Source organism: Atractosteus spatula, chromosome 13, assembly GCF_055471065.1.
Source record: "Atractosteus spatula isolate fAtrSpa1 chromosome 13, fAtrSpa1.hap1, whole genome shotgun sequence".
NCBI classification, from domain to species: Eukaryota; Metazoa; Chordata; class Actinopteri; order Semionotiformes; family Lepisosteidae; genus Atractosteus; species Atractosteus spatula.
Genome location: NC_142718.1, coordinates 24,631,158 through 24,643,790, shown reverse-complemented (window position 1 = coordinate 24,643,790; position 12,633 = coordinate 24,631,158). Strand labels below are relative to the sequence as shown.

The 12,633-nt window shown below is 35.1% G+C and overlaps 1 protein-coding gene across 2 annotated transcripts in view; it reads right to left on the bottom strand.

Moving 5' to 3' along the window:
- ube2e3 (ubiquitin-conjugating enzyme E2E 3 (UBC4/5 homolog, yeast)) overlaps positions 1-12,299 on the bottom strand; it is a 51,814-nt gene extending 39,515 nt beyond the window's left edge. The window contains exons 1-3 of one of the 2 annotated variants that reach the window (XM_088930514.1): positions 12,174-12,299; positions 10,769-10,975; positions 9,418-9,468 (exon numbers count right to left, since the gene is read on the bottom strand). In XM_088930514.1, coding sequence (XP_088786640.1) covers positions 9,418-9,468; positions 10,769-10,968 — 251 coding nt within the window. In that variant the 5' untranslated portion in view covers positions 10,969-10,975; positions 12,174-12,299. Of the gene's footprint in view, positions 1-9,417; positions 9,469-10,768; positions 10,976-12,154 lie in introns of both variants that reach the window. The other variant, XM_088930515.1, reaches the window with a different exon arrangement.
- Positions 12,300-12,633: the final 334 nt, after the last annotated feature.

Genomic DNA, 12,633 nt, shown 5'->3' with positions numbered 1-12,633 from the left:
ATAATAATAGAGCAAAGTGGTTGCTCTCTTGTTAAACCTGGCATATTGGTTTCTTTCTTTGTTTTTCTTTCTGACATTCAACATTGAAATAATCTCTTCACCTGGGCCCAATCAGCTCTCTCACTAATGAGGTGATTTAGTGCTTATTCAATGGTCAAAGTCACTTGAGTGCATTGCTATCCGTGCTGAATGAAAAATTATCACAATGATGCCAAAATCATTTAATCATTATGCCAGATCCATTTTTGTTTCTGAAACCATAGATACTCAGGTTCTTTGATTTCCAGTTTAAAGTATATATAAGAAATATCTTGAGGACTTATGTTGTACCCTGTATTTCATGTACTTGCGCAGCGTTTGAGATTAGGGTTTACAGTTAATAGCTAATTATATAATATTATTCAAAACTTCTTAAAATTAAATAACAGTGTACATTGCATCTAGTTAAATTGTGGCAAGGGCACTACTACCAGCCCACATGAATTGCAAGGTAATGAAGCAAAGTAGTTCTATTTAAAGAAATGAATACCAGGAAGTGGTAAGCAATGTAGTTCACATGTAACGTTTTCAGCTCTAATCTTCTGAATACTACAAACTTCAATCAGTAGTGTATAGCTGCAAGTGCTGCCTCTGCCTGGGCTTTCACAAAAACCAGGTGTGACGCAGACAGTGAAGTGTCATGTTTACATCTAAGAACTCTGATTTAAGGACTGCTTGACTAAGTACAGAATGCCTAATGTGCTGCAACAGAAAAAAAAACAAGTAAAAAATGTTAATAGCTCTGTCAAGAGTCTAAGTAGTAGGCTAAACAACAGCTCTTAAGAGTGTCTTGTAAGAGTATTGAACCCCTTCCAATGAAGCCGCATTTTGTTGAATTACAAATGATGGATTAACATTTTTTAAATATTTTAAGTCAAATTGTGAAAGCTCAAACTGAACACTTTCTGGGAAAAAATAAGTCTAATGCCAGCAAAAACTTCAAAGAAAATGCAAAAACTGCAACATTGCAGGGGTCTGCACAATGAAATAACTACAAAATTGTAATTCCCGAATGCTTTTCAATGTTACTAACTGCTACATTTGGTACATATATTACAAATCGTAATGTAGTCCTAGCAAAACAGCAAAAAGAACATTGAATTATTTTCTGCTATGAACACATTCATGCAATATTATCGCTAGTAAATGTTTAAGATCTTCACTTAAATATTCACTGTACTTAAATGACAGTGGATCACATGGCCATACAAAAACAAAATACATTCATGTGCACAAAATGGGCCTTCCAATTATTACCATCACATACTGTGAACTGTACTAAAGAGCTAGGAATAAAGCTGCTGTGCTCTGACTTGTTGGAAAAGGAATTGCCAAGACATTTAATTGTGGGTTATGTGCTAAATGGCAAACAAAAAGGAATTCAGACAAGCTTAGCAATATGTTATTGACTTTTTCATAGCATTAAAAACCCATACTTCAAACTGCTTGCTTATACTGTAGCTATCTTATACTAAAGATACATTACAAATTCAGTTTAATGCATGTATTTTATTTACTACAGGAACAAAAAGTACAGATCTGCTTTGTTCCACTTATGCCAACACAGACAAACACCGGGAGCTAAATTCACGTTCAAAAGCAGTCAGGGTAGATTTCACACGTCCTTCATGCATAATTAAATTTCTCAAGCCCTGTCCCACACGAGCAAGCTTTACAGAGAAATCACACTTGAGAGTTTAGAGTTCACTTAATACATTAAAATGCTTATCAGACGAAAAATAGGTTAGATTCAGTGGAAAAAAGGTTCCACTTTTGTTTTAAAATAATCGAATCCTAACATTCAATCTCCTGTAATATACCTAGTGCTTCTATGCTGCTAGAAAAGCATGCTAGTAAGCATGAGTGGAGAATGATTACATTTTCTTTGTTACTCACCTTCAAATGTGGAAACATCTCTACATGGATGAATAAACACAAATCTGGTAGTCAGGTTCATCCGTGTTCATCTCATAATGGACATGGGGTGTTTAGCTTTTTATAAATTTAAATGTGACAATTCATTTCAACAATATAATTTGGCCTTCTTTTTTTAAAGAGACTAAATAAAATTGTTTAGAAATTCTGGATTAACAATGACTCACCCTAAAGGATTTTTTTTTTTTAATTGCCATGATGATACATAAACCATCAAGAGAATGAATGTTTGCATATGGTCTCAATTTCAGTTGCAAACATTTTCATTAAGTCAAGGTTTATTTTCCCTCCTGTTGATTTGTACTCAATTTTAGCAAGCAAAAGCGTGAGACAGACAGAATCAGACAGATTTTTTTCTTAACTACAGGTTTGTGGAAAGACCCCTTAGACAATGTTTTGATGGGAGGAAACATCTTTTGCAGAGCTCAAAGAACAGGGCAATAAAATCAGTTAACCAATTTGAAATGGCTTGTTTTGAATCTGGTCTTTCTTTTGTCTGCATATTTCTAAGAGACAAGCAGCTGGCCTGAAGGTCTGAAATCTTTTGTTCTGCGAATGTAGTAAGACAGGACTCTTTTAGTGTCCTTTTCCTTCTTTATAACAAGTATGGAATGGAAAAAATTCCTCAGTGTCAGTGATAGAGTAAATACTGTACAGTAGGTGAGAACCCAATACAGTATGTCAGAAAGCCAAGGGAGATATGTAAGCAAATTTCTCCTTAAAGAGGGGCACGGGCTCATCCATAACTAACACAACTATACAGAGGCCTAGTTTTTGTTTCCACAATGCTTCTTTGAGTATTCTAAATTTCCAGTTTTCAGTGTGACAGGGTAGTTCTTCAAGGGCACAAGATAAACTATGGGCCTTACAGAAGGCAAGAACTGATTCATTCTCCTTATTAACTTGGCTCCTGCAGGTAATCCCCATTTGAAATAATGCATGAAAGAGTACAAGATTAGGGGGAGAGGAAAATAAGATGTTTTGTAGTCTTGGGCAAACAGTCCTGTGAAACATCACAGATTCAGACATGAGAGTCAATCGGATTAGCATCTAAGCATACCAATTTAAGTATACTCTGTGATATCTACATTCATTTGTTTTAAAAATAATTTGTAGTACTTTAATATACTGTATACTGAAACATCTTTGATAACTGAAAGCTGTCGAGCAAATGAAAGGTACAAGAATAAATTAAAAAAACACATTGGAAGGTTAACAGCAGCTATTATGTTGAGTATTACAAACACCATACAGTAACCTTACAATCTAAAACTAATTTAAGGCTAATACATTAAAGTTTCCTAAGCAATAGGAGCACTTAGTTCAATGTGAAAGAGTCCCAAATGAAGACGGCAATTCAGACAACTTAGTGTTGCAGCTCAGTGTTGAACAAGGCAGACGATAAATCTCATTACAAAGTAGGCTTATATCTTACTCAGGCTTCTTGCTGTACAGAATTATGTATGCATCTAAGATTTGGTTTATCTGCAAAACTGAATCGTATGACATTCTGCACAGTGCTTGACAAGTTATAGATACCGTACAACTCAGGAAGTATACAAAACATTCTTTTCATCATGTAGTTGCACTGGGCACTTACTGTAACACATGCAGTCATAAAAGATATCACTTGAGCAAAATGTAATTGTGGTATAGTTATCGAAGAAAGAGGCCAAACTGCCAATCCATGACAAAGCTCAAATCTGTTATCAGCCTTGACTGATGGGCTCAGTGGGGAACAGACATCCTTCTACAGGAATGTGCATATGAAAAAAAAGATTATGGGGACAGAGTAACTGAAATCTTGTGAAAAAGGACAGCAAAAGCAACCACAGAGATAAGTTATTTTAAATTTAAAACCAGTGGATATTCCTGCTATAGACACAGGGCAAATCATCAGCTCCTATTCTTAAAAGAAGTATTAATTTACAATTTGCCTATTTTAGTTTCACACAGTGAATTTAGAAGAATTCCCAAAATACCTAAAAAGCACAAACAGTTGGTGCTTTGGTGGTAGCTTCCAAAAACAGATTTTAGCCCAAGCATTTCAGGAATGCTTAGTAATAATCAATTGTTTAAAGATACTTGCACAATACAGGAAACTGCTCCTTCTTGTTTTTCTACTGCCCCAAGGCTTAGGTAAATTACAACTGACGCTACTTGGTTCATTATCAAGTGCATCTTTAGGTTAACCATACGAATCTTCTAAAGAATCCATCAAATGGAAAGAAAGTTGAGACTATAGTAAAAAAAAGTTAGTCACTAAAAAAATGCAGTGTAGCCTCAAGTAGTTATCAAACAAGGAGTCACCATATCTAATGTAATTACTACACACAGGGCATTTCAACATAGACTTCAAATTAAAACTAGCCTGTTTTACACAGATAAAAATGCCATTAGCCTACAACAAAGTAATAATATTAACATTAATACTGGCTAAACAGACCTCACAGTTTCATTAGTCAAATGTACATTCAACAGTACAAAAAATAAAGAATATACAATAAATCATTTGCTCTGGCTTTGTGAATTGGCATACAAATTTCTCATTTCTTAAACTGCTGTACTGGATACTATTAACTACTAATAAGCACCAGATTCCACAATTTATCCCTTTGGTCAAGTAATAACAATGTTAGAGTTGTCTCAAAACAGTAGATTCCTCCAAACACTTTCATGATGAATCAAACTGCAAAGCATCTTCACTGTAAGTAGGATTAATTAACTGCCTACTTAAACTACTGCACAGTTTGTAAGAGACAAGTCCTGGAATGGCTTAGTTTGGAACACGAACCATTTACTACAATGTGTATTAAACTGGCTTTAAAAATCACATAGCCTGCTAAAACAATGATTTACCCCAATAATTTTATATACGGTCCATGGACACCACCAATAGTCTTCAATAAAGTAACACAGCTTAGCAAACTCAAACAAAAATGTTTACTATTTTTTTCACCTGATTGCAGATCAATAACTTTCTGGCACCCATTCTATTCACACTGAAACATTTCACAGATCCTCACAGCAGTGCAAATGTCTGCTAGATGTTTTGTGACACAATATACCCTGCCATGAATTTGACAGCTGGATTGAAGCCAGCACTAGATAAAGACCAGGACTGTCACTTGTATAATAAATGGCTACTTGGCTGCCAAAACAGAAAAGAGAACCTTAGACATTAAGGAGGAACAGTGTTTTCTTAGAATGAAACAAACAGGTATAGTGCTATAACACTCTGCTTTCACTTTAAAAAAGAATAGTAAAGTAATACCTCTTTACTCACCTTGCGACATCTGGTTATTGCCTAATCTGACAAAAATAGAAGTTTACACCTAAGACGCCTGTAGGTGACTCAAACTATTATTGGCAATATGATTAGCTTTTGTGATTCATAACCACACAAATCACACCTTAACGACAAATTTAAGTTGGAAGCTCTGTTATAAACCTATACCATCTATACACTTTAAAAAATACACAGCCCATTCCAAGTAATGTATATCCTTTTACAACTTTAAACTTCAGCTACTCATATTAAATATTTCTGTCTCTGCAAACAGCATTTTTGGTATTACCTTCACAATTCTTTTATACGTATAATCAAGACAATAAAATGTAATAGTCTGTTAACAGTGTCTAATGCCAGTCTTCCTTTGTTCTGTTACTCTCCAATCTGAAATACTATATAGCATGAATTCAGATTAGCATGGACATTGATAAAATACAAAATGTAAAAATATCAGAGAGTAAAGATATTTCAAAATCCATAAGACATTTAACTGCTTCTTTCCTTCTGAATGTCACTTTTCATAAAATCACTGTTTAGTAGTAAAGAATACACCTAAGCATCAAAAAGACATGACAGTGAAATTTATCTTGTGCACCTGTTCAAATGCAGGAACTGAAGAATGTGACAATGTATAACAGATACTGACAGATTTACATTGTTTAAAACAGATAGATAGAAGTTGCATTTAAACCTTCTGTATATTTAAAAAATTGACAAAAAACGAATCTTCAGCATTCTCTAAAAATGTATAACCTTTCTCACAATCCCATATTCTTTTGTTAAAATACCATTTCCATAACGCCATTTTTTACAGCCTATAATAACTGACATAAAATCACTATTTTTTTCTTCAAAATTCAATGGCATAATATAAGAACAAAATCTGATAATGATGCATAATGAAGTGATTCACTTTTTTATGGTAGGAGAATTCCACTGCCATTAGGCATGCTCTCAATGAAAATACCAGTACTATGAACAGTCTAGCTTGGAAGTAAAGTGCTACAGATCTGTAATAATCCAATTCAGTTCTAAACAGGATAACAATGCCCTGATTTGTGAAGAATCCATTGCAAACACTGTAGATCTTGTTAAAGTGAGCTCTGCATGTTTGATTTCTGTTTCTTTTGTTTGCTTGCATTTCTTTTTCTGTATTATTTTACACAGACACACAATCGTCCTTTGATCATGAAGAGATATTCATTTAAAAGCCAACAGATTTCTGCAACCTCACCTATATGATTAATACAGATCAATTTTACCATTTTCTTTCAGCCCACATTGTGTTCTGCACACTTAATAGTGTTACTAGCAGGAGTGAACAAACCTTTTTAAAGGATTTAGTGGCTAATTACAACAATTCAAAAGAGAACACCAAACATATGCACCTAAATTGAAAACATATCCCACTTCCTCTTTGTGTTTTCCGGCTTCTTAAACAGCTTGTCAAATATTCTGTTTGCACAATGTAATTCTGCAATAACACAATATACAAGATGTCATAAAAAACCAGTGTGTACCAAAGCTATTTAAGACAATACTAAAGATTTTTATACCTTGAAGAAAAATGTTGCTTTTATCTTTCATACAGCATATTCCAGCTAAACAGCCTTATCAATGTTCAGGTCATTCTGTTGTAGAAGAGTCAAAATTAAGATGAAATTTCACGGTTATTCAAACACAGATATTGTAGTACTTCCCTTACTTGACAGTTATAGTACAAGTTATAGTTCCACACTGAAAATTTGAACAAAAAAGATAATATTTCAGCTTTGGAGCCTTCTTAAGGTGTTGTCTTATAGCAGACTGCCTCAATTTAAATGCACATATAATGATTAGGGCTTTTTTCTAAGGCCTTCTGGTAGTAACATCGGAAGGTTTGTATTTAATTGTAAAACTATGCAAAGAGAGTTCCTCAGGAAGAAAAACAAATCATCTGAATTTTGTAAACAATAACTTTGAGCCTTAATACAGCACCTCAGGAACTCATTGATGAAAGCAGCATTAGTCAACAATGCAATGAGACTTATAGATTTGCAAGTCTTTTACTCTAGGCAACTTAGTGCAGTACAGTTTGCTATCAGATCAAAACAGTTTTATCTTCCAACAAACATTTCACAACCTTAAGGGAAAGAATTCACTAACAATCTTACAATGCTGATTTGGCTAAAATACTTATAATTTTTAATCAATCATAACAAACAAGACATTGTTCTAAAATCTCATCATTATTTATAAAGAATAACCATTGGAACACAGACCTAACCATTAAAAGCATGTATTATATGGAGGCTCTATTAATTACCGAAACTAAGCAGCTAATATATATTTTTGACACAGGAATTTATTTAATTATTCAGTTTCAAAACTAGGTTTTACAACAGCTTCTCAATACCACCTCTGCTACTGTATATACATACTTCAACCTGACATTGCAACAAAACACTAAATGAGCTGCAGAGAATAACATACATACCACTGTAATTTTTAAAACATTTAAATCATTTTCTCTTACAAAGAGAAAATAACCACCATACTTTCAATAGTTTACAGGAACCTATGAAACTTGCATCAAAACCCCTACTTCATTTAACATATTTTAATCCTGAGAAATAATACTTAGGATGATTTAGGAACCAGAGAAATTAATGTTCACTATTCCAACTTCAGAACATTTTTAGGAACAAGTTTACACTGGAATACATCATAAAGAAAATAGAATTGCAGTCTAATGCAGTTACTTGTATGATATCAGTACTAAAAATAACATTTGTCATAGTAAACCATCTGATGAGCTTTGAATTCAAAATATATTTTGCTAACTGTGCAGGCAATTCCCAATTCCCAGAGTTTTGGTACAGGGGCATTGAACTAAAAACCTAGTTTGCTTTGTGTAGATCAGGGATTGTACGTTTATTTAAAAGTAAACAATTATTGATAAAGAGCACAATCAAGTACTAGAAATACAAACATCCATAAAGTACCAACTATTCAAACTAAATGTCACAAAGATTAAAAAAGAAATCCCAACTGACAATTCAAAATGCCCTTTGATGGTCAAAATAATTAATGTACTTTTCATTAGTATGTCAACTGATAGCCTAAGCACTTATATTATTTCTGATAATTTACTCAGATCAAAGTACTTAAGATTTAAATAAAACTTGAAGTAAAACTCCAAGGCCTATTACTTTAACATACTGTAGATCTCATTATAAATACCTTTAAATTAGGAAATGAAATACCTTAGCTGAAGGTAAAAAAACTTTGAAAACATTTGAATGCCTTGATTAAGTTCTTTAGAGAACTGTAATACTGTAACTTAAATACCTAATGTAGATGCATACCCATAAGCTTTATAACAGTGAATTACAGAAATTCAACCTCATAAAATCCTAAAAGGCTGCACAACTTCATAAAAAATAAAACAGTTCCAAACAACACTTCCTTTGCAAATAATCTATGAAAGTACAGAATTATTTTTCTTCTGCTTTTTGTCAGTTTAAGAGAATGCAATGTAGGTATAAAATAAGATGACATTCTATAAAAATATGCAATACCCAATATTCTTGCTAGCCAATGTGTCGAAGAAACAATATTGATAGCTGTTGAAACTTGGATATACTAGTAAGCTATCATAAATCTTATAACACACTCTGCAGAGAGTAAAGAATCTCTGCAGAGACAGATCCACATTCAATATTAAATACAAAATCTTTGGGATATTCAGTTATAACCACAGAAGAGAAACACAAACTCCCCCCAAACTGACACCAATCAGTTTTTGAAAGCAAATATTCATTTATAAAAATCTGATGCAGCAATATAGTCAGCAACACAGAAACCCTGATCTACCCTTTACCAAATGCAGGTAGATTTAATACACATAACCCAAGGTATATATTCAAGTGCAGTATTTATTGTACTACTGAAAATGCTAAATAAAAACATTCTAAAACATAAGAATCTCATTTTCCTGGAATGCCAGCCTTATAACAAAACTCAGAAAATATCTACTGGCATCTCATAAACTGCTTAATATATCAAAACCTCTAAAAACATCAAATGGCAACTACCAGTTTTAGATTTTAATAAACATTTGGCAGTCAAATTACCCCCCAAAGAAAACAAACGCAAACTACTCTACATACCTGCAGTTAGGCGGAGGATCCAGAGTAATTTCAGCTAGCTCCTTCTGAATTCTGTGAGAAAATGAGAAAAGACTCTGAGAATTTAAAGTAGTTGGGGAATTACACTGCCCTCTACCACCACGCAGTTAAATGCAAGACTGGCTTTCCCTTCAGTAAAGCTAACATGGCTGCTTCCTCTTTGTTCTCAGAGGCATAACCCGAATCCCATAACAGGAAAACTTTGCAGCATTTATTTCTCCCCTTCTCTTCACCTTATAATGCCACTCTTCACACCACCATATAGGTTTATTTTATAGGCATCTGACAAGACCGCAATCTTCAGGTTCCAGCCACTTCCTGCACAAAAGATTTTCTTTTAAAGCTTATATGCAAATGAGACAGAAAGGGAGGGGGTTGCTCAGGCATATTTGACAAGGGCTTTAAACCAATGCTTTAATACTGTTACTAAGTTAAGAGCATACAGGTAAAAGGAAAATATTCCACTTTTTTTTCATTTTAATGTTTTTCTATGCTCTATTCCCCGCATTTTGTAAACTTCATTTAATTTTTTTTTCTTGATTTAAAGTATGACAACAAAGTGTTCTTAATCTAAATCCGTGATTTTCTTGTTGCAGCAGCTGTCAGATCTTACTCCACTGCACGCTACTGGTCTCTGCCTGTGATTTTATTGTAAACAGCAGCCTAATGTCCCCCAAAATCAAAGGTGATCATACCACGTCATTAGTCTATTCAATGTGGTCTTACAGTTCTACCTCCTTTTGACTTAGAGGCACACAAAAGTAACAACAGGAAAGTTGTTAAAAACACATATGGAAATGAAAACCCAAGACTTCAAAGTCACACAGTGGCAGAAACCAACAGTATATAAATGTCAAACTCAGGCAGCCAACACACCTGTTCAGTCCAATAAGCATTGCATCCTTTTACCTTAATACAGAACTTGATCCTTCCAACCATAAATTATTAGCAAAAGAAAAAAAAGAATGATTCAATATATATCTGACGTACGAACATAGTAAAAAAGTGACTCCTTTTAATCATGATTAAGCAGTAAGAACTGACTGGAGATGTTAAGAAGTTGGGTTTATGAAGTCTTCAGTGAGTTACGAACTCAAAACCTATCCTTAAATAAAGAAACCATCAACTAGAAAATCATCTTTCATAAACTAATTTGTCTAAAAGAATGCGTTAAGACATTGTTTAAAAACATATGTCTAGAACATCATTTATATTAAATTAGACCTAATGATGGACTGTAAGGGTGGCCTCTCTTACAAATATGTTAGAAAACATTAACCTTCAGGAAACTGCAAACACGCCGATTTACAAAAAAAAACTAAACAAATGTTACCTTTTAGCACTGGTAGACAGTTTAGCTGTTGTTTTACTGGATAATTTGGTATTTTTCTTTTGCTGCTGAGTTGCTGTGGGCTGTTTTCTCTCTTCTTGCTCCTCAGGTTCTGGTACCGGCGGATCCCTCTGATCCGCATCAGAACTGCCACTGCTGGTGCTCGGACTTTCGTCGTCTGATCGTTGTCTGTCACTAGACATTTTCCCCCTTGAACAACAAGAACTTCTGAACTTTGACTGGAGTCGCTACACCCCCCTCCCTCCCTACCTCGTACTTCACTAACAGCACATAAGTGCTTAATCTGTGTTTTCTGCACCGTTTCTCTTTTGGATATGTTTATAAACAGCGCTACTTGTCTATTGATTTCCTGAATGCACTACTTGCATTACTGATAAACTTTTCAAATACACACAAATGCCATTGCAAGCTTTGAAAGGCAGGTTATTTCCAAGCGAACTGATCATTACCAGCCCCAAATTAATAATGTTTATTGTTAGGTAACTGTTGGGATTGTAACTCGGGCAACCTATATGTAGCTGTGCAGCTATAATCATCTAGAAACTTATCCATTAACTATTGTAGGACGTGTCTTTTTAGTAAGAATGAACAGAACTCTATACACGAATTCGTGCGGGACCCGCAAGAACTGCATTATTGTGTAGAATTCTGAGGTATGCACGTTATTTTAGTACTGTGTTTTCCTTCTGAAGGACAGGCGATGCACGCGTTTCCAAGCGTTGATCAGAAACGGTAAATAAACATCTATTTCAATATTTAAAATGATTATGTGCCGCAAAAATTAACAGTCAATAAACAGCTTGTAAATATTTACACTACCCACCGTGCATTTGCATCGTTGACAGTAATGAAGTATTTTACATGCTTTACAGAGACATAGCTAATTCTCTTTCCATATTGCTATTGTTTAGTGCGAGTGGACTTTTTTCTTTGCCTCTAAAAGCATTGAGGCTGGAATGTTTTGAGAAAATGACATGGAAAAACACGGCTATTTACATCGCCAGCAGCACACAGAAATTGGTCGGATTCGAGAGCTGCAAGGAAAGCATAATTGCACCTTTTCACAGCGAGGGGGGCTAAATAAAACCTTTTTATGTTTCGCTCACTTTAAGGAAGGAGCGTCATTTTACCGACGAATAAGAAAATATAACTAATTTGCCGCGGACTGGGAGCAAAGTAAAATTTGCGGACCCGAGCTTTAAATCCTTTGTAGAACGAAGAGGTTTGTTATGGTAGGAGGCACTCCAGTATCAGCATGGTGTACCAACTGATGCGTGAAGTCAGTTTCTAGCTCCCTCTCTAGCGACAGCTGCTAAAAATACTAAGAAAGGACGATAATTCTCCCCCTACCCCGGACTCTTCCTATACCTGAAAGCTTCTTCTTTACCTTTAGCGCGATCCTGTCCTGATCTGGGGCGGTTACGAGTGGTAAAAATCCTGTGGAAATGGAGCCGGGAAGACGACAGGCTCCGGCCGAGCTGTGAACATTGGAGAATCGGAAGGAGAAGAGGGGTTGTAATTCCAGCTTGATTTCGGCAGATGGCGCTGCACGGCGCACGAGTCTCGGGACTCGGAGCAAAGCTGTGAGGCGGAGGGAGGACGGCTCTTCTGGATCACTCCCTCCGCAGGATAATGTGCCAAAACAGCCGACTCAGCGATTATGATTCTGGCTGCCACTGCTGCGAGTTCATTCTGAATTGAGAATCCTGCGCGCACTTAGGATTTATTAAAAACAGAGGGCATCTACAAGAATTCTTAAGTGCCAAGGACAATGTTTTTTTGTTGTTATGCAATAAATTAAAGGACCGGGAAAGGACAAGTGTCTGCTCTCATTTAGCTGTGTTCCA